At 42.6% G+C, this 21,945-nt stretch overlaps 3 protein-coding genes across 3 annotated transcripts in view; all 3 read left to right on the top strand.

Annotated features, from left to right (window-relative positions):
- The window catches only part of col5a3b (collagen, type V, alpha 3b), a 36,414-nt gene extending 27,609 nt beyond the window's left edge, over positions 1–8,805 (top strand). Inside the window, exons 46-65 of the mRNA XM_067404253.1 lie at positions 13–66; positions 1,855–1,908; positions 1,986–2,039; positions 2,128–2,235; positions 2,838–2,891; positions 2,965–3,018; positions 3,101–3,154; positions 3,258–3,311; positions 3,581–3,688; positions 4,457–4,510; positions 4,589–4,642; positions 4,717–4,824; positions 4,903–4,956; positions 5,040–5,075; positions 5,337–5,390; positions 5,474–5,744; positions 5,838–5,950; positions 6,056–6,124; positions 6,201–6,434; positions 8,543–8,805. Of these exons, the coding sequence (XP_067260354.1) occupies positions 13–66; positions 1,855–1,908; positions 1,986–2,039; positions 2,128–2,235; positions 2,838–2,891; positions 2,965–3,018; positions 3,101–3,154; positions 3,258–3,311; positions 3,581–3,688; positions 4,457–4,510; positions 4,589–4,642; positions 4,717–4,824; positions 4,903–4,956; positions 5,040–5,075; positions 5,337–5,390; positions 5,474–5,744; positions 5,838–5,950; positions 6,056–6,124; positions 6,201–6,434; positions 8,543–8,689 (1,788 nt within the window). The 3' untranslated portion in view covers positions 8,690–8,805. The remainder of the gene's footprint in view (positions 1–12; positions 67–1,854; positions 1,909–1,985; positions 2,040–2,127; positions 2,236–2,837; positions 2,892–2,964; positions 3,019–3,100; positions 3,155–3,257; positions 3,312–3,580; positions 3,689–4,456; positions 4,511–4,588; positions 4,643–4,716; positions 4,825–4,902; positions 4,957–5,039; positions 5,076–5,336; positions 5,391–5,473; positions 5,745–5,837; positions 5,951–6,055; positions 6,125–6,200; positions 6,435–8,542) is intronic.
- A 763-nt stretch (positions 8,806–9,568) lies between these two features.
- On the top strand, positions 9,569–15,568 carry olfm2b (olfactomedin 2b). Its single transcript, XM_067403952.1, has 7 exons — positions 9,569–9,800; positions 12,675–12,815; positions 12,897–13,052; positions 13,749–13,968; positions 14,096–14,202; positions 14,404–14,518; positions 14,869–15,568. Exons 1-7 carry the CDS (start codon positions 9,660–9,662, stop codon positions 15,456–15,458), a joined length of 1,470 nt encoding a protein of 489 aa, XP_067260053.1. The 5' UTR covers positions 9,569–9,659; the 3' UTR covers positions 15,459–15,568.
- A 669-nt stretch (positions 15,569–16,237) lies between these two features.
- On the top strand, positions 16,238–21,652 carry mvb12a (multivesicular body subunit 12A). Its single transcript, XM_067403689.1, has 10 exons — positions 16,238–16,358; positions 16,692–16,787; positions 16,872–16,958; positions 17,049–17,148; positions 17,232–17,361; positions 18,119–18,259; positions 20,215–20,330; positions 20,540–20,598; positions 20,823–20,882; positions 21,068–21,652. Exons 2-10 carry the CDS (start codon positions 16,692–16,694, stop codon positions 21,128–21,130), a joined length of 852 nt encoding a protein of 283 aa, XP_067259790.1. The 5' UTR covers positions 16,238–16,358; the 3' UTR covers positions 21,131–21,652.
- Positions 21,653–21,945: the final 293 nt, after the last annotated feature.

The following is a 21,945-nucleotide window of genomic DNA, read 5'->3' as shown; positions in this document are numbered from 1 at the left end:
GTGTGTTTCCAGGGTCCTCCTGGTCAGTTCGGGCCCAGAGGAGCTCAAGGACCCTCTGGTGGACAGGTACACACACACACCTTCACTTTCTGAACCTGATTATTTTATAAAAAAAGCTGATAACTAATCAAATCATAAAAATGTACAATATAATAAGGGAATTTAAAATAAAATCAATTAAAAATATAGCTTCCAGCAGCAATTACAGGGTCAAGCCGAATAAGGGCAGATAATGATATATTTGTGGACATCTGTGATCATGAGGTTAGGATAAAGCTGTTTAATTTACATCAGTTAAAGCACTCATAACATAATAACATGGTTTATAACTTCTGAGCAGTAGGTGGCGCTATGAACACTACATGCACCCTCAAGTCATGCCTGTGATGACATGTACCAAGTTTCGTGTCAATGCACAAAACTTTTGCAAAGATACAGCCGCATATCCATTTTGGTGTGCTCGCAGTCAAATTTGTTGTCGCGAAATAAAGCAATGATTGGGTCTATCAAAAATCTTTAACTTTTTGTCATGAGTGTCTGTAGATGCTACATACCAAATTCTGTACAAATTGAACAAGGAGTTTGAAAAAGTAGGTTTTGAATAAAATTCAATATGGCGGACAGTAAGTTTGGTAGAATATGGCAAATTTGTTATCTTAGGACTCGGCATAAGCCAATAAATCTAATGATGTAAGTTAAATGACATTTTCATATGTTATAAACATTTTCATAAATTTCATTATATCTCTTGACCACTAAAACTTTACAGGTTCTCTCAGAACATGGCCTCGATGAATCATACCGAGTTTTCTAACAATACATTCATGCTTTCGTAAAACACAGCATGTTATGACAAAATTCAAAATAGCTGACACACAAAATGGTGTACCAAAGAAAATTGGATATCGTTCAACTCAGCATGCCTCAAGGAATCTAAGGAGACCATCCTCATGATCTTAGGACAAGGCATTCAAAAGTAATTTCTAAGCAAAAATAGCCATTTCTCGGCACCAGTAGGTGGCGCTGTGATGATATTGTACATGTAAACCCAAGTTATGCCTGTAATGACATATACCAAGTTTAGTGTCGATACACCAAATCATTGTAAAGATCAAAGCATCAAAACCAATTTTGCGTGTTTGCCGTCAAATTCATTGACTCGCTGTACGAGAACAGATTAGCCGATCAAAAATCTTTTAACCTTTTGCCTGGAGTCTGAGTAGATACTACATACCAAATTTCGTGCAAAATGGAAAATGCTGTAAGAGTTCGAAAAAGTTTGAAAAAGTATGTTTTTCGGAAAATTCAAAATTGCTGAAAAATTTTCATGAAGGAAATGATGTTATGGGGGATTCGAAACAGCATGAGCGATGGAATCAGAGGAAAGAATTTTGTTTCTAACTTTTTGACTTCATTTGACGCATCAAAAGTTATGAGCATAAACATGAGTGAATCTTTGAACTGTTCGTGGCGCTAGAGGGTTTGAGGTAGAGACTCCAAATTTGCTATGGTAATATATCAGACTGTCCTCTATCTGTGTGCCAAATTTCATAAATTTTTACTGTACAGTTCTATGGGCTGCCATAGACTCAAGAGCGGAAGAATAATAAGAAAACTAACTTCAGGGCTTGACCCCTAATAAAATATTTACTAACATTAATGAAATCACAAATCAAAATAATCAAACTAAAACCCTTATAAAAAAGATGTGACCATTAACTGACATCAGAGGATCTTGAGCATGTGAATGTGTTGTTAAATGATTGAATCTCAGGGGGAATTCAGGTCAGTATCAAAGAGGTTCAGCTGAAAAACGTCTGTGAATCGCTGATCTACAGCTCTTGTGTGTCTCAGGGTCCTCCTGGTCGTCCTGGAGTCCGTGGTCAGCCTGGTGGAGTGGGCGAGAAGGTACGTCATCATCCAGACGCTACTGCTGATGTTCGGCATGTTAAATATGAGCTGCTGCTGATGATGATTATTGGCAGGGTGAAGATGGCGAGTCAGGTGATCCTGGAGCTGTTGGTGTTCCGGGCAGCGCAGTGAGTCCATTTCTCCTCCTCTGAATATCCTGTGTGAGGCGCATCACTTCCTTTATCGCCGCAGTAACACTTGTGTGTGTGTTGTCAGGGAGAGAAGGGCGAGCAGGGAGAGAAAGGAGACACGGGATTACCCGGAGCGGCAGGTTCACCGGGAGCCAGAGGAGCGCCTGGAGAAGACGGAGCGAAAGGGAATGCGGTCAGTGTGTGTTTGTGTGTTCTTCCTCAGTGTTTTTCTCTCATTTTCCAGCTCAAATATCTTAACATTTTTAAATTAAGATACATTTACTGGAGAAGCAAAATGATTGAAGATATGAAGTCTTAAAGGAGACAAACTCAAAATTAAGGGAGTTTATGATTAAAACAAGAACAAATATCTGCTAGTAAATAAACTTAATTCAGTGAACTTGTACTCATCTTTTCTTCTCTATTGTGTTGTAAATCTGAGTGAAATGCTTCTCAAACGAGAATAAATGTAGGGCGGGGCTTGATTCTGTCTGTGGGGAATTGATTGGATGGTTGTGGTTTGCTATTGGTGGATCTCATGTGAGTGACAGGTTGCCCCGCCCTCATCATCAGAGAAGAGAAGCTGCAAGAAGAAGGAGAAGATATTCTGATTCAAGATTACCAAGAACATGAATTTAAAACAATAATGATGTGCACAGATAAATCATTTATAATAAACTCTGCAATATTCCATAAAAGAATAAGAACTGTCCATTTTGATTTCATGGGGACACAAACACTGAGTAAGATACTCATTTTTGCAGTGAATTCTGAGGAATTTGTGTTTCTCCACAGGGTCCTATTGGTTTTCCTGGAGATTTGGGCGCTCCTGGAGAGCCGGGTGTTAACGTGAGTATCTTTAGTGACATCAGTCAAAGACGCTGTGATCAGTGATGATGAAACATCTCGTCTGTCCTCTCAGGGGATCGACGGCAGTCCTGGATCTAAAGGAGACAACGGAGATCCAGGGAAATCTGTAAGTCTGTTCTATATTTATGTCAAACAAGTTTTAGTTAATGATAATAACTCAAGTTTCAACTCGGTACTCTGGTCATTAGGGCCCTCCGGGACCCTCTGGAGAACCAGGACCTCCAGGAAGACCTGGACGCAGGGTGAGAGTGTGTTTGTGATAAACCAGCTCAAGAACTACATGATTCAACTGTGTGTGTACTTGTGGAGCTTTGTGTGATTATATGAGTGTGTTTCTTCGTTTAGGGTCACTTGGGTGCTGCTGGGAAAGAGGGGCGGCCGGGCCTGAAAGGAGACAAGGTGATATAATCATTCGATAACACAGACACACCAATGATAAATCACTGGCTTCATTCACAGCTTCTGTCACGCTGACTAAGTCCCGCCCACAGTGAGATCTCATTGGTCCAATATCCAGTGGTGAGAAAACAGTGACACGCCAAACTGAAACAAACACTTCCTCTAAACTCCTGAATGAGATCTGAGAGGATGTTCTAGGAACTAATCATCGTGTTGTTGTCCTTCTCGTTCACTTGAATTGCTGACACTGGATCTCTGTCTGTGTTCAGGGAGCTCCGGGATACGAGGGCATCATGGGAAAGCCAGGGCCGGTGGGCGGTCAGGGGAACCCGGGGAAGGCCGGACCTCAGGGGCTTCCAGGAATCCCTGGACCAGCGGTGAGCTCCGTTCCTCCATTTGTTAATGTTTTTTTTCAGATACAGATTAAACTTTCTCTACTCAAACCCATGTGACTCTGCACAACAGTAATATGAGGAACATATAAGTAGAATCTGAGTTTATAACTAGCCTTATAATCTATTAATATCCTTAAAGTTGGCTTAAAATAACTATTTTCTAAATGCATGTTATTTAAAAAAAAAATTTCGGACCTCATAATGTTCATCAAAATGTCATAACTGGATGTTCCAGTGAAGCATCAGTCTTCTCTCTGGTGACGTATGCAGGATTCTCCAGTCATTTAGTGTGAATAAGCCCCGCCCCTGCAAACTCACGCTCATCTGCATACACTTCGACTTGACTTCAGTGCCGACTTGACTTGAAGTCGACTTGATTTGACTTCAGTTCCACGCCCACAACTCAACACCCAATCAAAAGTCCCCATCTTACATTTTTACTTTTCTGATAAACCATTACATTCAGATATACATAACAATACAGAAACAAATCTCTTACTACTTGACTTTTACGACACTTTTACAAAAACACCTGGAAAAAACTTCTCTCTTAAGGTCGATCCGAATGAATTCGTGTCACACAGATCCGAACACACGATAAAAAGATCCAAATGTAAAACTCAAGAGTGAAATCATGTGCTCAGCTGAATCTGACACTGCCCCCTGCTGGCCTGGAGCTGTCATCTCCTGTCAGATACTTGTGAATGTTGTTGTAATAAAGGTGAACATCACATTCTCTCTCTGCTGTAGGGAGAACAAGGGCTGAACGGACCCCCAGGTCAATCGGGACCCCCGGGGCCGATGGTAACGCTTTAATAACCACTCCTCATGCTCTGATTAGTAATATGATGTCAGACTGATGATCTCCTCACACGTGTGCAGGGACCCGCTGGACTGGCAGGACTGAAGGGAGATCCAGGCAAGAAAGGAGAAAAGGTACGTCATCTCATACACAAACACACACTGGAAATACACATGACTATATCTGTGTGTGTCTGTGTGTGATTCAGGGTCATGGCGGTCTGATTGGTTTGATCGGACCGCCGGGTGAGTTCGGAGAGAAAGGTGATCGAGGACTGCCGGGGAACCAGGGACCGCAGGGAGCCAAAGGAGAGGAGGTGAATGCACAAACTAATATACATAGACATATACACAAACTCTTATAGAAGATGATTTAACTGTGTCTCTGCTGACAGGGTCCAGTTGGACCTCCAGGACTCAATGGACCACCAGGACCACCGGGACTGTCTGTGAGTCTCACGACACTTTAATCTTCAGTTCAGTTTGGGTTTGTTCTGGTGTCACAGCTTCTGTATGTATCGCTGTGTTTCAGGGATCCATGGGACAAAAAGGATCTAAAGGAAACCAGGTGACACACACAACGAGACTTGTCACTGATCATTTGAGATCACATGTATTAGCCTGCACCTGAGTTCTCCGTCATGTGTTCCCATTTACATTTATGCATTTAGCAGATGCTTTTATTCAAAGCAACTTACAATAGAGGAACTTAGAATTTGTCATTGAGCTCATTCCACCACAGAGGATCAGAGAGGGTGAAGGGTCTGGAAATCAGTCTGTGAGCTCATGAACACCAGAGGATACTGAATAACCCATGTGTTTATTTAAGGGCCCTATTGGACCCAGAGGAGATACTGGTCCTGCTGGACCTCCCGGACCCCCAGTAAGTCTACAGTCACCGATGAACACATTTTTAGACTAACAAATGGAACAGAACAAGTGTTTGAACAAAACGTCTCTGTCCAGGGCTCTCCTGCAGTGGGAATGGTCGCTCCTCCAGCACTGGATGGCCGCGGGAAGAGGAGGAGACATTCGGAAGTGGACGGAGCGGCCGTGGAGGGCGGACAGATGCAGGACGAGGAGGCTCAGGCAGAGGAGAAGGACATGGAGGAGGTGTTTGCGTCTCTGGCGTCCATGAGGACGGACGTGGAGGGACTCAGAACTCCGCTGGGCACCTACCACAGTCCTGCCCGCACCTGCAAAGAGCTCTGGATGTGCCACCCCGAGTATCCCGACGGTACAGAGATCCATTCATCTCATTTTTTGAGAATATCTACTTTCACTTTTTCACGTTTGATTTCTGTTTTCTCTGTATGACCTTCGACCTCAGGTGTTTACTGGATTGATCCCAACCAGGGTTGCCATCGAGATGCGTTTAAGGTGTTCTGTAACTTCACAGCAGGAGGTGAAACGTGTCTCCAGCCTCACAGCAGCATACAGTCGGTGAGAACTTCAGTCACACTACACCTGGAAATGAACAGTGTTGGGATGAAGTTATGATGTAAACATTAGAGGAAACTGATGTGTGAATGATGTTTATTGTCACAGGTCAGAATGGCTTCGTGGAGCAAAGAGAAACCAGGAACCTGGTTCAGCCAGTTCAAGAAGGGCTCACAGGTCATTCATTGCTGTCATTATTGTGTTATCTTTAGCCTCTGTCCTCTCATTCACATTCTGTCTCTCTGTCTTATAGTTTTCGTATGTTGATGTGGATGGAAACCCCATTCATATAGTGCAGCTGGGTTTCCTGAAGCTCCTGAGCGCAACGGCCCGCCAGAGCTTCACATACGTGTGTCAGAACTCAGCCGGCTGGCTCGACAGCGCCTCGCTCAGCTACAGATATGCACTGCGCTTCAGAGGCAGCAACGGAGAGGAGTTGACGCAGCAGAACACACATTACATCCAACCCACGCACGACGGCTGTCAGGTACGCGCTCGCCTCGTCTCACTGTGAACGACTCAGAATCAACCCATATGAGTGACTCAGTGAATCCTGAATCAGTTTACATAAGTGACTCAGTGAATCCTGAATCAGTTCACAGAAATCACTCAGTGAACCCTGAATCAGTTTACATAAGTGATTCAGTGAATCCTGAATCAGTTTACATAGATGACTCAGTGAATCCTGAATCAATTCAAGTGAACAAATCAGTTAATCAATTCACATAAGTCACTCAGTGAATCCTGAGTCAATCCATATGAATGACTCAATGAATCCTGAATCAGTTCACATAAGTGACTCAGTTAATCCTGAATCAATTCACATAAGTCACTTAGTGAATCCTGAGTCAATCCATATAAAAGTTTACATTAGTGACTCAGTGAACCCTGAATCAGTTTACATAGATGACTCAGTGAATCCTGAATCAGTTCACATGTGACTCAGTGAATCCTGAGCCAATCCATATTAACATCTCTCTGAACCCTGAATCAGTTTACTTAGTTAAGTTAATCCTGAATCAATTCACATAAGTCACTCGGTGAATCCTGAGTCAATCCATATAAATGACTCAGTGAATCCTGAATCAGTTCACATAAGTGACTCAATAAATCCTGAATCAGTTCACACAAATCACTCAGTGAACCCTGAATCAAGTTTACATAAGTGACTCAGTTAATCCTGAATCAATTCACATAAGTCACTCAGTGAATCATGAGTCAATCCATATGAATAACTCAGTGAATCCTGAGTCAATCCATATGAATGACTCAGTGAATCCTGAATCAGTTAACATAAGTGACTCAGTGAATCCTGAATCAGTTAACATAAGTGACTCAGTGAATCCTGAGTCAATCCATATGAATGACTCAGTGAATCCTGAATCAGTTTACATAAGTGACTCAGTGAATCCTGAATCAGTTTATATAAATCTCTTAGTGAACCCTGAATCAGTTTATATAGATGACTCAGTGAATCCTGTATCAATTCAAGTGAACAAATCTGTTAATCCTGAATCAGTTTACATAGATGACTGTGTGAATCCTGAATCAATTCATGGGAATGATTCAGTGAATCCTGAATCAATTTGCATAAGTGACTCAGTGAATCATGAATCAGTTCTAACAAATCACTTATTGAACCCTGAATCAGTTTACATAGATGACTCTGTGAATCCTGAATCAATCCATATGAATGACTCAGTGAATCCTGGATCAGTTTGCATAAGTGACTCAGTGAACTCTGAATCAGTTTACATATATGACTCATTGAATCCTGAATCAATTCAAGTGAACAAATCTGTTAATCCTGAATCAGTTCACATAAGTCACTCAGTGAATCCTGAGTCAATCCATATGAATGACTCAGTGAACCCTGAATCAGTTTACATAGATGCCTGTGTGAATCCTGAATCAATTCATGGGAATGATTCAGTGAATTATGAATCAGTTTACATAAGTGACTCAGTGAATCCCGAATCAGTTCAAACAAATCACTTATTGAACCCTGAATCAGTTTACATAGATGACTGTGTGAATCCTGAATCAATTCATGGGAATGATTCAGTGAATACTGAATCAATTTGCATAAGTGACTCAGTGAATCATGAATCAGTTCTAACAAATCACTTATTGAACCCTGAATCAGTTTACATAGATGACTCTGGGAATCCTGAATCAATCCATATGAATGACTCAGTGAATCCTGAATCAGTTTGCATAAGTGACTCAGTGAACTCTGAATCAGTTTACATATATGACTCATTGAATCCTGAATCAATTCAAGTGAACAAATCTGTTAATCCTGAATCAGTTCACATAAATCACTCAGTGAATCCTGAGTCAATCCATATAAATGACTCAGTGAACCCTGAATCAGTTTACATAGATGCCTTTGTGAATCCTGAATCAATTCATGGGAATGATTCAGTGAATCCTGAATCAATTTGCATAAGTGACTCAGTGAATCATGAATCAGTTCAAATAAATCACTTATTGAACCCTGAATCAGTTTACATAGATGACTCTGTGAATCCTGAATCAATGCATGTGAATTACTCAGTGAATCCTGAATCTCTGTGTTTTTTCTGTATGTAGTCACGTTCGGGGCAGGACCGGACCGTTCTGGAGGTGGACTCTCCGCAGTCGGAAGTTCTGCCACTCGTGGACGTGGCCGTGACAGATTTCGGGAGCTCGAAACAAAAGTTCGGTTTCAGCGTGGGGAAGGTTTGCTTCAACGGCTAGTTGAGAAAAGACTTTCACAGTGTATATATTTATACATCAGTCCTTCAGGTGCTTGCGTTTGTCTGATAACAGGAAGTCGTGCTTGAAGGGAGATCATGTGACATGATTACACACATCCAGACGCTCTCGTGTTCGGCTGTTCAGATCTCACAGAGATTCACATTAATGTTGTACTGTTGTTTGAGAGATGTTGATGTATTTTTGTATTTGTTTGTTTGAATGTTTCTTAATCTTGGTGCTACATGAGGCCATATTTTACCTTGTTTACACGATGTAATGTGCGCTATGTGAAACTGGCGGTGCATTCTGGGAAAAGACCTCGCAGCAGCTCCATCCGGCGGGTCGAGAGGACGTCTGGACCGCTTGTTTTTAGTGTTTAATATGGATGAGATTCTCTGACTGTCGTTTTGATAAATATGTTTTGAGGAGAGATTTTTAAATAAAACTATTACTTAATAAACGCACTGGTTTAGGACATGTGATTTACATACACCAATCAGCTCTCATCTCAGCCTGTGTGATTCATCTGATAGAAACAATAATAAACTGTGTTTTGTGTAAATATAAACCCACACAATTCATGAAAGGATTCATATCAGGAAACATGTCCAGGTCACATCTCAGATTTAGATTCTACCACTGCAATTCATTTATTTGTTATTTATTTTCATTACAGGAATGATTGTGGGAGATCCCCTCCCGGTCTCCACCCTCTCCCTCTCCCTCTCTCTCTCAGTTCAGTATGGTGAGGCGTGTTCTGTTGTTCTGTTCTGGTCAGCAGTGAATCCGGTGGTTTGGACTCGACTCATCTTATTTCATTTGTAATCTGTCAGAGTTTGAGAGTCCCGGATCCACCTGTCGTTTTTGCCTCCACTGCTGATTTTTACAAACTTTCTTCTTTGACGTCAGGACTAACAGCAGGACCGTATTCGGGATTCTCTGTCATTCCCGTGGGTTCGATCGGCGGGACATGAGCGTTCCTCTGCTGAAGGTCGGTGCGGTGTTGAGCACCATGATCATGATCACTAACTGGATGTCCCAGAAGCTGCCGGCGCTGGTGGGACTCGATCAACACTTCGCACGACCCGGAACCTCGGAGAAAATCATCAGCGTATGTACAAAGATTACTGTATTTGTGTCTTCGTGTTTGTGCTTTACTGTCTTTTAGAGCTTGAGTGTGTGTGTGTGTGTGTGTGTGTGTGTTGGTCTTTAAACATGAAGTATAGTTTTGAACCGGGAACAGAGACAAACTCGCTGACACACAAACACTCCCACACACACAGTGTGACACTTCCTCTGAGAACTGGAGATCTGCCACTCACCGTTGGCCAGAGCCTGGCATCGCCACGGAAACCTCACAGCACCAGCCAGCCAATCAGAGGCAGCAGAACACACAAACTCTGCACCAATCAGCGCATATCAGACGTACGCTACAGCACAGCCAGAAGCAAGGTGTGTCAGTTCCTCTCTGTGTCTGAGTCCTCAGGAGGTCGTCATCGAGGCAGGAAAGCCAATATATTACATTATAAGAACGAAACACAAGCTGCTTTTCTGAAATGAGACAACCTCGATGACAAATGCAACCTCTGGAGGGCGCAGTCTTCATAATGAGTGTTTTCAGACAGGTTTCCCTGTCCGTCACTGGTCAGTCAGTCAATTAGCCCCGCCCCAAATTCACACGATTGGCTGAGTCAGATGTTGTTGTGCAGTTGAATCAATCAGAAGACTCTTTCTCTCTTCAGGAGTTAAACTACAGTGATTCTGAACTTTAAACAGATCTGAACATGATTAACCGTCCTGAATGAATTATGGTGTGAAGAGGGTTCGTGAAGGTCAAACGCTGCGGCGCTCTACAGCATCAGAGGAGTGTGTGTGTGTGTCAGCGTGATGTTCGTCCTCTCTGTGTGGGAGTGTGTTTGTGTTTCATACGCCGCTGTGACACACACATGGAGACTCGCAGTAACCGGATCAGAACAGATGGAAACGGCTCGTCTAATTAAAGAGCCCAGCAGAGAGCGCGCGCACGTACGTGTGTGTGTGTGTGTGTGTGTGTGTGTGTGTGTGTGTGTGTGTGTGTGTGTGTGTGTGTGTTTTGTACACAAGTGGTGTTATTTTTCACAAGTGCTTCTCATTTGATCTCTGAAACTTCAGGGCACCTGATTCACCTGCTGAACCCGTCTAGGGCTCTGTTCACACCTGGTGTTTTGGTCGATTGAATCACAAGTGGACGACACTAAATACAGGTGTAAACGGAGAGTAAAATGTTTTGAGTTTGTCCACTTTAGACCACTTTCAGAGGTATTTGAAAACACATTCAACTGGACAACATGTGGTCAAATGTGTTCGGACAGCCACTAAAAGACCCCCTACCCTCCTACTGACCTCTCTAGCCAGACGGGATTTAAACTTTGTCAGACCCAAGTTTAGTTTGAAGATGAAAAACGTACCAAGCTCAATGTGGACATGAGTATGTGTCTCCCTCATCCACTTGTCATCTGATCGACCAAAACACATCTTAATACAAGCTGGTTTGCTGGTTATTGCTGGTTTAAGATGGTCTCCTAGTCAGTAAGACTATCAAAACCAGCTGAGGCCGGTTTAAGATGTTTTTTAAGCATTAGAAAGTGAATCTTTTCTCTTTTATCCACCTTATGTTTACATAAGAGAAGAGTGACTTGAATGCACAAGGCTTCCGTTGTCATTAATTCAGCAGTACACAGTAAAATCCCCAGAGTTAAATCAGCTCTGCTCAGAGTACAGATGGTCCCTCTCTACATAGAGTTAAAATAACACTGAAGCAGAGGAAAGGTTAATGAGGTAATATGCTGTTTGTGGAGATGTTTAATCAGATCATAGGAGATTTAATGTCTTTTATCTTCAGTTGAGATCATCTTAGGCTGTGGCTGAAGTCAGCTGTAGTTCTTGTGATTCTCTGCTTGTTAACAGCAGTTGTTCATCAATAATGCTCAATCATCACTTAAGTAATCACTTAATTATCTCATTAACTTTAACTCTGCTTCAGTGTTACTTTAACACTATATAGACAGAGACCATATGTACTCTGAGCAGAGTCGATTGTATAAGGAAACATTTTTTTATATGATAAACTATATATTATTATTATTATTTACTTCTCATCTATGCATTTATGCTGTGTTTTTGTGGATATTTTGTATTTTTTTTACCTATTTACTGCACAATTATTTAACCATATCATAAATTGGCTTATGAAAAATTTATTTTTAATTAATCAGTGAAAAAATCACTTTAATGATGAACTTAGTTAAATCTAAATTGTATTTGGACATTGATCTTTGTGTTAGGGATAGAATACTACCATCTAGAGGTTAGTGGAAAAACTTCAGGAATTATAGTTATAGTAAAGAAAGTGCAATGACCACAAATATCCAATAGAGGTCAATAGAGACTGTATGTTTGTGTTTATGTGTGTGTGTGTATGAGATAGAAAGTTCGTTCCACTTTGTGTTTATGGTCTAGGACCAGACCTTTATTTAAATGTAGAACATTATTCTGGAATTTTTTTTTTTGACAAATGAAATGAAAAGAAAAAAAAATAATTTTCCCATTCATTGTCAATATGGGGTCTATCTGACCCCGAAGGACTAAATCAGTGATTTCTTTTTTTTACACCTTTAGAACAACCAAATCAAGCCCAGATTTTGTGTGCATGTTTAGATGGATTATTTAGCAAAAGTCTCATTTCATCTGAGATGAAGGGAACACTTTAAAAACGAAGGAAACTGTCAGCGAGGTCAAATTGAACACAAGGCCCCATTAAGGGTTAAACTGACACTTGTCCTTATTTATCATTATTTTAATGTATTGTTGTAATTATAAACCCAGTAGCGCAAATACTTGACCATTTGCAGTGCTGCTCTGTGGTGTTTTGATGCTGTGGGATAGAGCTGTTGACCCGAGGCTGAAGAAGTGACACTGGTTGTGTGTTGTTCTCTGGCCCCGTCAGGTGTTGTATCCCGGCGAGGACGAGGGCTGGCAGGTGTACGGCTCGGTGCGGGGCAAGTGCGTCTGCTCCATCATGACTCCCGCTCAGGGCGCCTGCGGCGGAGACCCTCGACACTGCCGTCTGCAGCAGCTCTCCGATCACGTGAGGATCAGACAGGGTTCAGAGCGTCACACACACTGACACGCGTCACCTCATCTGTGTGTGTGTGTGTGTGTGTGGCAGGTGCTGAACGTCTCTCAGACCATGGAGCTCCTGAACCAGCGCACGGCTCAAGACCTTCAGCAGCTGAGAGACTCGGAGACGCTGCTGGACGCGCTGGAGACCAGATTAAAAACAGCCCATGACGATCCTCGCAGCGTGACCACCAAGAGCCTGCAGGTGACACACACTCGACCTCTGACCCCTAAACCAACCCCCGCACAAACATCATTAGATTTAAAGACAAACATCACTTTTGAACATGTGGTGACGCACAGATTTGATTAGATTCAATTAGGCATGTGACGGTATCAAATTTTCATGTTGCGATTAATTGCTGAAGCTTTTATCACGGTATTGAAATAAGTTGCAAAAAAAGTGTTAATAACAAAAATAACTCTGAATGTTTAAATACAATAATACACAAATATATAAAGTACAATTTTCAAACAGTTTAAAGTGCAAAAGAATTAGGCTATAAAGAACAACAACAGGAAACACTTTACAATAAGGTCTCATTATTTAATGCATTAACTAAGATTGCGGTTTCCGGGGTAACCGCTGCATTTCTGCTGTTCCATCTGCTGTCAGAGAGTGAACTTTCATTCAGCGCGTCTCCTTCACTCGTTCCGACATGTGCTTCTCGAGCATGTTGGGATTGTGAGCGTGCATCTCTTTGACACAGCGGTGTTGTGCATTTGATACGGTTGATGGGGAAAGTTTTCTTTAATGCATTATAACAATTTTTATAATAAATTATTATTTACGGTATTTTGAAGTGCCCATGATAACAATATCGTGCATATTCATTATCGTGATATATCGCATATCGGCACACGTCTAGATTCGATATTGATGCATTTGTAATCTCCACAGGAGCTGCGCTGGAGCGTGTCTCAGTGTCGCCCCCTGCGGGCGCTGCTGGGCCGGTTGCGGACGGATGCGGGGCAGCTGGAGTCTCTGAAGGAGGAGCTGGAGAAGCTCAAGCACTCTCTGTCCGTCCTGCAGGAACACTTCACTCTCCGTCACTATCAGCGTCTGCAGCAGCGCGCGTCAGTCCTGCAGCAGCACCTGCACACCTGCTCCAGCCAGCTGGGTATCTGCTGAACGCTTGAGCACTCGACACACGCTTACATCTGAAGCAGCTTACATTAGTTCACCTGGGAATCGAACCCATGACCCTGCTCCACTGTTACAGTGTGTGTGTGTGTGTGTGTTGTCAGGTTGTGGCAGGCTGACGGGTATCAGCGCTCCGCTCACCGTCAGATCTTCAGGCTCACGCTTCGGATCATGGATGATGGACACTGTGATTGACAGCTCAGACAATCGTGTATGTAAAAGATCTGATCATACACACATGTCTAGAAACACTTTTAAAATGAGGTTTCCTCATAAATCCAGGTTTTCCAAAGTTGTAAGAATTCTGGTTCTTCATATTCACGAAGAAAGATCTTGATTTTTATTATAGCTTATTTTAAAGGCCACACCCTTGTGTGTGTGTGTGTGTGTGTGTGTGTGTGTGTGTGTGTAGGTGTGGGTGATGGATGGGTATTTGAAGGGCAGGCGTCTGGTGGAGTATCAGTCGCTCGGTGACTTCGCTAGTGGACAGAACTTTATCGTCCATCATCTTCCTCACCCGTGGGCAGGTATGAAGGAATCTATCTATCTATCTATCTATCTATCTATCTATCTATCTATCTATCTATCTATCATCTATCTATCTATCTATCTATCTATCTATCTATCTATCTATCTATCATCTATCTATCTATCTATCATCTATCTATCTATCTATCTATCTATCTATCTATCTATCTATCTATCTAAAGTCACCTTTATTCATGTACAGTGAACAGCAGTGGTCCCAGTACTGAGCCTTGAGGTACTCCACACTGAACTGTCTGTCTTGCGAATAAAAGTCCTGATCTATGAGATGAAATCTGTTTTATGCTGTAACTCCTTCAGTGAGGTGTGTGTGTGTGTGTGTGTCTCTCAGGTACGGGTCACGTGGTGTATAACGGCTCTCTGTACTACAACAAACACCACAGTAACGTGTTGGTCCGCTATCACCTGGCGTCCGGCGGCGTGCAGCAGCAGCGGTCGCTCCATCACGCCGGATTCAACAACACCTTCCCGTACTCGTGGGGCGGCTCATCCGACATCGACCTCATGGCCGACGAGATGGGCCTGTGGGCCGTCTACACCTCTATCGCCCACGGTGGGAACATGGTGCTCAGCCGCCTCCATCCCGAGACCCTGGAGGTGGAGCGCTCCTGGGACACGGGCTTCCCCAAGCGCAGCGCCGGCGAGTCCTTCCTGATCTGCGGCACGCTATATGTCACCAACTCGCACCTGGCCGGCGCTAAAGTCCACTACACCTTCCACACGGCCACGGCGTCGTACGAGTACACGGACATCGCCTTCCATAACCAGTACTCGCACATCTCCATGCTGGACTACAACCCGCGCACGAGGGCGCTGTACACCTGGAACAACGGACACCAGGTGCTGTACGACCTCACGCTGCTGCACTTCATCAGGACGGCCGACGACGCCTGGGACGCGGAAACACCACACACTGACTAACCTCAGACACGGAGAGAGATCATGTGACTGATGATTCTGCATGACTGATGCATGTGAACCAGGCCAACGTCTTATTGAGCTTATTTCCTCTGGGGGAAAAAAACTAGCAAATGTTATGAGTTGTGTGTGTTCATGTCTGTAAAAATCAAACAAATAAAAAAATACATGTATCAGGTGTTCTCGTTTTTCTATACAAAAAACTGAACTACTATGGCAATTTACGTATTTATTAAATGAAACTAGAATATTAAGAGCTTTTTCTCTAAATATTATTCCTTTGTATTATTTTATCTATCTACCTTAATTTGGGATTTATATATACACAAAAATGAATTATGGCAATTTATATTTTTATTAAATGAAACAGACATTTTTTAAAGCAAAAAAAAAAGTAAAATAAAATAAAATACTTATAGGTATTTAAATATTTTAAATGAGATTTTATGTTGTATTTCACGTTTCATGTTTATGATTTACTGGAAAAGGATTTTAAAATAAATTCTGAAATATTTTAGAACTTGCATAACTAGAAAAAAATATATATATTCAGAAAATGTATAAAAGATTTTATTATTTTACATGACTTTTCCAGGTCTAGACAATTTTAATTCTTCAGAGGAACAAATCTGAATCCAATTAAGAAATAACTTGATGATTAGTTGTTTCAATGCTCGTTTCAAATCATTTTAAGTCATCTTGAGGAAGTCTGCTGAGGCGCTGGTTTGTTGAATGTAAAAACATTCCCTCCCCTGCGTTGAGCATGCGCAGTCCGCGGTGACGTCACAGCGGTGCATCACGGGAGTTGTAGTCGTTGGGGTTCTTCCTGTTCTGTGACTGCGGGAGTGAGTTGAGTTCAGTTTCACTGTTTTGAATCGAGAAAAACTTCATACCCAACAGCCTGTAAGTACTGAGTTTCGCCTTATTTTTTCAGTAAAGTTACTTATAACCAGGTTAAAGTTTAAATGCGGATGTTAATGCTGATTATATCGTGAGTTTGAAACTAATTAAACAATAAGAGGATCTGCGCTGCGTCGAGCTGATAAACATCTGGCAAACCATCAATATTACACATATTAACAGTGTTATTAACTGACAGATGTGAGATATATTCTTTCTCTCTCTCTCTGATCATGGAGAGTTTGTGTCGGTGGTTTGACATCACGTGATCGGTGAGGAGTGTGATGAAGGAGCTCATCATCATCAGTAATGATGTGTCTGTCTGTCTGTCTGTAGATGTCTGTGTTCGAGTCCTCTAGCGCCTCCAGCAGGCCCATCACTGCAGTGGCCTGGGCGTCTAACGCCACCACCTGCCCCAGCCATTTCACCCTGGTAAACACCCACACCTGAGGTCACATGGTCAGATCCGCATCTGGCGCCCATATGATGTCATTAACCATGTGTGAATATGTTTAGATCAGTCTGACTGAAGATGGAGCCACCGCTAACTTCATCCGAGGGTTTGCGATCAAGTCAGGAGGATTGTTCCTGTGTTACAGTAAGGTGAGGCGCGCGCGTTAAAGGGTTCATTCACTCGCCCGTCTGTCCGTCAGCATCACACTCACTCTCTCTCTCTCTCTCTCTCTCTCTCAGGATCTGTCCGGTGGGATGGTTGTGGCGGATGTGCAGTTGATTTCGGATAAAGAGACGATTCCTCACGGATACTGCTACATCCCAGAATACCTGGATCCCAGTAAGACGGTTCATGTGACAGATCTGTGTGTATGTCTCTTCTGACAGGCTCTGTAAACAGTGTGTGTGTGTGTGTGTGTACAGAGGCGTCTGTCGGGAAGAAGAAGCGCATCTGTGTGCGGATCGTTCCGGTGGGAAGTGTCGCGATGGCTGTTCTGGATCTCAAACTGACTTCCAAGAACAAGAGCATGGTGCAGCAGTACACCTGCCTGGGGTGAGACGACACATCGTGATATCGAGAAAGATATATATCGCTGATGTAAACGATATGATTAATGAGATAAATCGAGCAGTCTAATAAGCCAATTCCAAGTCTTCTGAGGAGACACGACGGCTGACCAGATTTACTCCATAATGTAGTAAACACGGACGTTCACATGCTTGTGTGACGCGAAAACAACACGTGAGGGAGTAACCATTCACAGTCACTCTGACAGATCCAACGAAAGACGGTTTATGGAGTTTCAGTGACATTACTACATTAAACTGCTTTAAATGTAACCCCTCCTGTTCGAACCGCCCGCTCTAAGCGGGACTCGAACCCGGGTACGCTGGCATGGGAGGCGGGCCCTCTAACAAGACCGCATCATCTATCGTCAGTCGCTAGAGCGCCTCTTGAGGTCAGGGGAGTGAGGTTTACACGCACAGCTCTTACTGGTCTACGTCCGTTACATATAATGTTGAATATAATGTATAATAATGCAATGGTGAATATGTGTGGGTCCTGATAATCCCTAACGTTTGAATTACCAGTAAAAACAGCCGGCATTATTTATGTAGTCGGAAAACATCAGCAGTGGTGTTGACTGATGAATTTGCTCTTGGTTTGTCTTAAAGCATATAAAAACACCACATAGACATACAGTATAAACAACATTTAAAAGTTGATTTTCAGCACAGGGGGACTTTAAAAACCCCTCTTCTAGTGCTCTGGTTCTGGGCTGTGTTCATCTGCAGTGTCTGTGTCACAGGGACATGAATGGCTTCGTGGTGTGGTGTCTGAAGGGCCCGTTCTCCACCCCGGCGCCTCAGGCCAAGCCTCGCAGTATCAGTCTGGACATGCGCAGTCTGTCTCTGGACGGAGTCGGACCCCCGCTGCCTCTCAAACCCAGGTACGTCCTCACACAACATTAGCATGACGGGAGCAGATAGTGAGAACACTGAAGCCAGATCTACAGTCTCACGTGCCACAAACAGACTCCAGTGTTTGGATCATTTGACTGCTAAATTAGTCTGATGCAAATCAGCTGTAAATCGAGAGCAGCGCGTTCAGTCAAAACATCACTGGATTGGCAGCTTTACAGCACCTTCAGCGCTTCAGTGTTTGATCTTGCTGTAGACTAGTGCTGATTTAGGTGGTGATTTTTCGGGGTGATTTAGGGTGGTGGATAGGGCATTGATATGTGGTTTCTAAGGTGTTTCAGATGGTTGTTAGGATGTTGCTATGTGGGTTTGTTTGGGGTGATTGATAGGGCATTACTATGTGGTTTCTAGTGTGTTTTGGGTGGTTGCTAGGGTGTTGTTATGTGGGTTTTAGGATGTTTAGGGTTGTGGCTATGGCAATAATTTGTGGTTTCTAAGGTGTTCCATGTGGTTGCTAGGGTGTTGCTATGTGGGATTTAGGGTGGTGGATAGGGCATTGATATGTGGTTTCTAAGGTGTTCCAGATGGTTTTTAGGGTGTTGCTATGTGGGTTTTAGTATATTTAGGGTTGTGCCTAGGGCATTCATTTATGGATTTCTAAGGTGTTCTAGGTGGTTGCTAGGGTGTTGCTATGTGGGTTTTAGGGTGTTTGGGGTTGTAGCGGGGGCATTGATTTGTGGTTTCTAAGGTGTTTTGGGTGGTTGCTAGGGCGTTGCTATGTGGGTTTTAGGATGTTTAAGGTTGTGCCTAGGGCATTGATTTGTGGATTTCTGAGGTGTTCCGGGTAGTTGCTAGGGTGTTGCTATGTGGGTTTTAGGGTGTTTGGGGTTGTAGCAAGGGCATTGATTTGTGGTTTCTAAGGTGTTCCGGATGGTTGTTTGGGTGTTGCTATGTGGATTTGTTTGGGGTGATAGGGCATTACTATGTGGTTTTTAGAGTGTTTTGGGTGGTTGCTAGGGTGTTGCTATATGGGTTTTAGGATGTTTAAGGTTGTGCCTAGGGCATTGATTTGTGGATTTCTGAGGTGTTCCGGGTAGTTGCTATGTGGGTTTTAGGGTGCTTGGGGTTGTAGCAAGGGCATTGATTTGTGGTTTCTAAGGTGTTCCGGATGGTTGTTAGGGTGTTGCTATGTGGATTTGTTGGGGGTGATAGTAGCCTGGGTGCTAGCCCGAACCCTATCCACAACATTTTTTTGGACGGGAAGTTCGGTCTGGACTCGATCCATTGTGGAGTAATTATGCTCGGCTCCCAGAAGGGCGAGCCAATCAAATTGCCAGGGCGGGCTTTAATCGATGATGTACAGGCTATCTGCGGTTACGTAACCACCCACGTCATCAAAGAGCGCTTGGGTTGAATTGGTTTTCACCAACGATGACTGCAGCTGGAGAAGTAAGATGTTTAGATTCCGCTATCACGTCTGTAATAAAAGAAATCGACAGCGCATTCATTTTAAAAGACGAACAAAGAACCGCAATCAAGGCATTTGTCGATGGGAAAGATGTGTTTGCCGTCCTTCCAACGGGATTCGGCATACGTCACTTACTGCGTTGCTCTGATTGGTTGTAGGTCTATCCAATTGAGTGCAGAGTTGTTGTTTTTTTTACTGGTTCGGTTAAGACACGCCCCATAATTCAAGTGCAATGGAGCAGTATCAGACTCACATTCTGCTTAGAGTATGAGTATGACGAAGTCAAGCTAGGGTGATAGGGCATTACTATGTGGTTTTTAGAGTGTTTTGGGTGGTTGCTAGGGTGTTGCTATATGGGTTTTAGGATGTTTAAGGTTGTGGCTAGGGCATTGATTTGTGGATTTCTGAGGTGTTCCGGGTAGTTGCTAGGGTGTTGCTATGTGGGTTTTAGGGTGTTTGAGGTTGCAGCTAGGGCATTGCTTTGTTATTTTCCCCTCTGACTGTCTTTTTCCATAGCAACCCTCCCGATGTCCCACCAAAATTCAGCCGTCGGCGCAGTAAGCTTGACGTGACCAACCAGACAGAGGGAGTGTATGACAGCGGTAACCATAGCAACATCTACGGTATCACAGGTACAGCAGCAGACAAACTAACCTCATCATCATTTCATCTCTTTCCTGTATATACCATCATGTACACATAATTCTATATTTCTTAAAGTCACTCATAATGTTGGTTATCACTTGTAAATAATTATGTAAACCGAAGACTGACACATGACTTCTTCACATGTGATATGAGTAAAAACATGTGACTCGCTGTTGTTTATGTTTCTTCTCAGCGATGGATGGTGTTCCTTTCACTCTACACCCCAAGTTTGATTCTCAGTCAAACACAAAGGTCAGAGGTCACTGCATCACTCATTAACATGCATTCATCTGGCCATTATGACAGGGCGATCAGGGTGTGAAGTACATATGATGAAATATTGATAAGAGTGTAAATGATTTTATTATGTGAGGAGAAAGAGAAGCTTCAAAGTTGCTAGTTAATCTTCAGAATCAACCATTAACCAATGACAATGAAGTGTTCAGTGGCAGTGACCTGTGATGTGTGTCCGTCAGGTGTCTGTGAGCACATTGAGTGACATCCGAATCAAATCCGTGCAGGACATTGAGAATGAGGTGAGATCTGACACTTTATTGCTGTTTTCATTCTGATTCTTACTGTATAAGAAATTAGTATCGCTGTACAGTTGTAAGACATGATTTTGAAACAATGTGGGTGACTTTTATTTTGAAATCTGTGTTTGTATCACTGTATTTCTGTGTGGTTGAGCAGATTTGAATGACAGATTGTTTCTCTGCAGTATAACTACACGTTTGCAGTGGAAGAACTGGCAGCGAAGAGAATCCGTCCGTCGCTCTCCTGAAAACTCTTTCTTTCATCAGATCATAGTGGTTTTCTTCCAGTGATCTGTGAAATCACATCTTGAAATGATGATTCTGGTGTTCTGATCATGTATTAGATCTTTCTCACACTGGTTCTGGCTGCTCTCTTTCTCTCTATCTCTGTTTCTAGTCTGGGTTTGTTGAACATGAAGGATTTTCTGCATCCAAACACATTATGTACATGTGTTTATATATATATATATATATATTACAGCTTCGCGTGTTTCTACGAAACACTGACGGGCGAATCTAAGTGCTTCTCGACAGAGATATGTATGTTATGTTATTTTAAAAGGCCAAAATGTTTTTGAGCTGTAGTTGGTATTTAAACAGTGTATTTACACTACTTTATTTATCTTATAAAATATGTTTGTACGGTTTACAAATGTGGGGACCAAAAATGTTCTTGTATTCTCTGTTTAAATACTCTTACATATATCATACTATGGTGCTCTGTGAGATTGTCTTTGTACTCTGCTAAAATGATGTCTTTTTGTGGAATTTTAATAAAAATGATTTTTTAAATCAGATTTTGACTGAATATATTTGCAGATACACAAAGCAAACGAAAATTTAAAGTTCACCCAAATATTTAAATAATGTTATTAATTACTCCCCCTCATGTCATTCCACACCCATAAGACCTTTGTTCATCTTCAGAACACACATTAAGATATTTTTGATGAAATCTGATGGCTCAGTGGGGCCTGCAAAGCAATGAAATTTCCTCTCTCAAGATCCATTAATGTACTAAAAACATATTTAAATCAGTTGATGTGAGTACAGTGGTTCAATA

This window comes from Chanodichthys erythropterus, chromosome 12 (genome assembly GCF_024489055.1).
Source record: "Chanodichthys erythropterus isolate Z2021 chromosome 12, ASM2448905v1, whole genome shotgun sequence".
Lineage (NCBI taxonomy): Eukaryota > Metazoa > Chordata > Actinopteri > Cypriniformes > Xenocyprididae > Chanodichthys > Chanodichthys erythropterus.
Note: the sequence above shows the minus strand (reverse complement) of the source record. Positions and strands in the feature narration are given on the sequence as shown.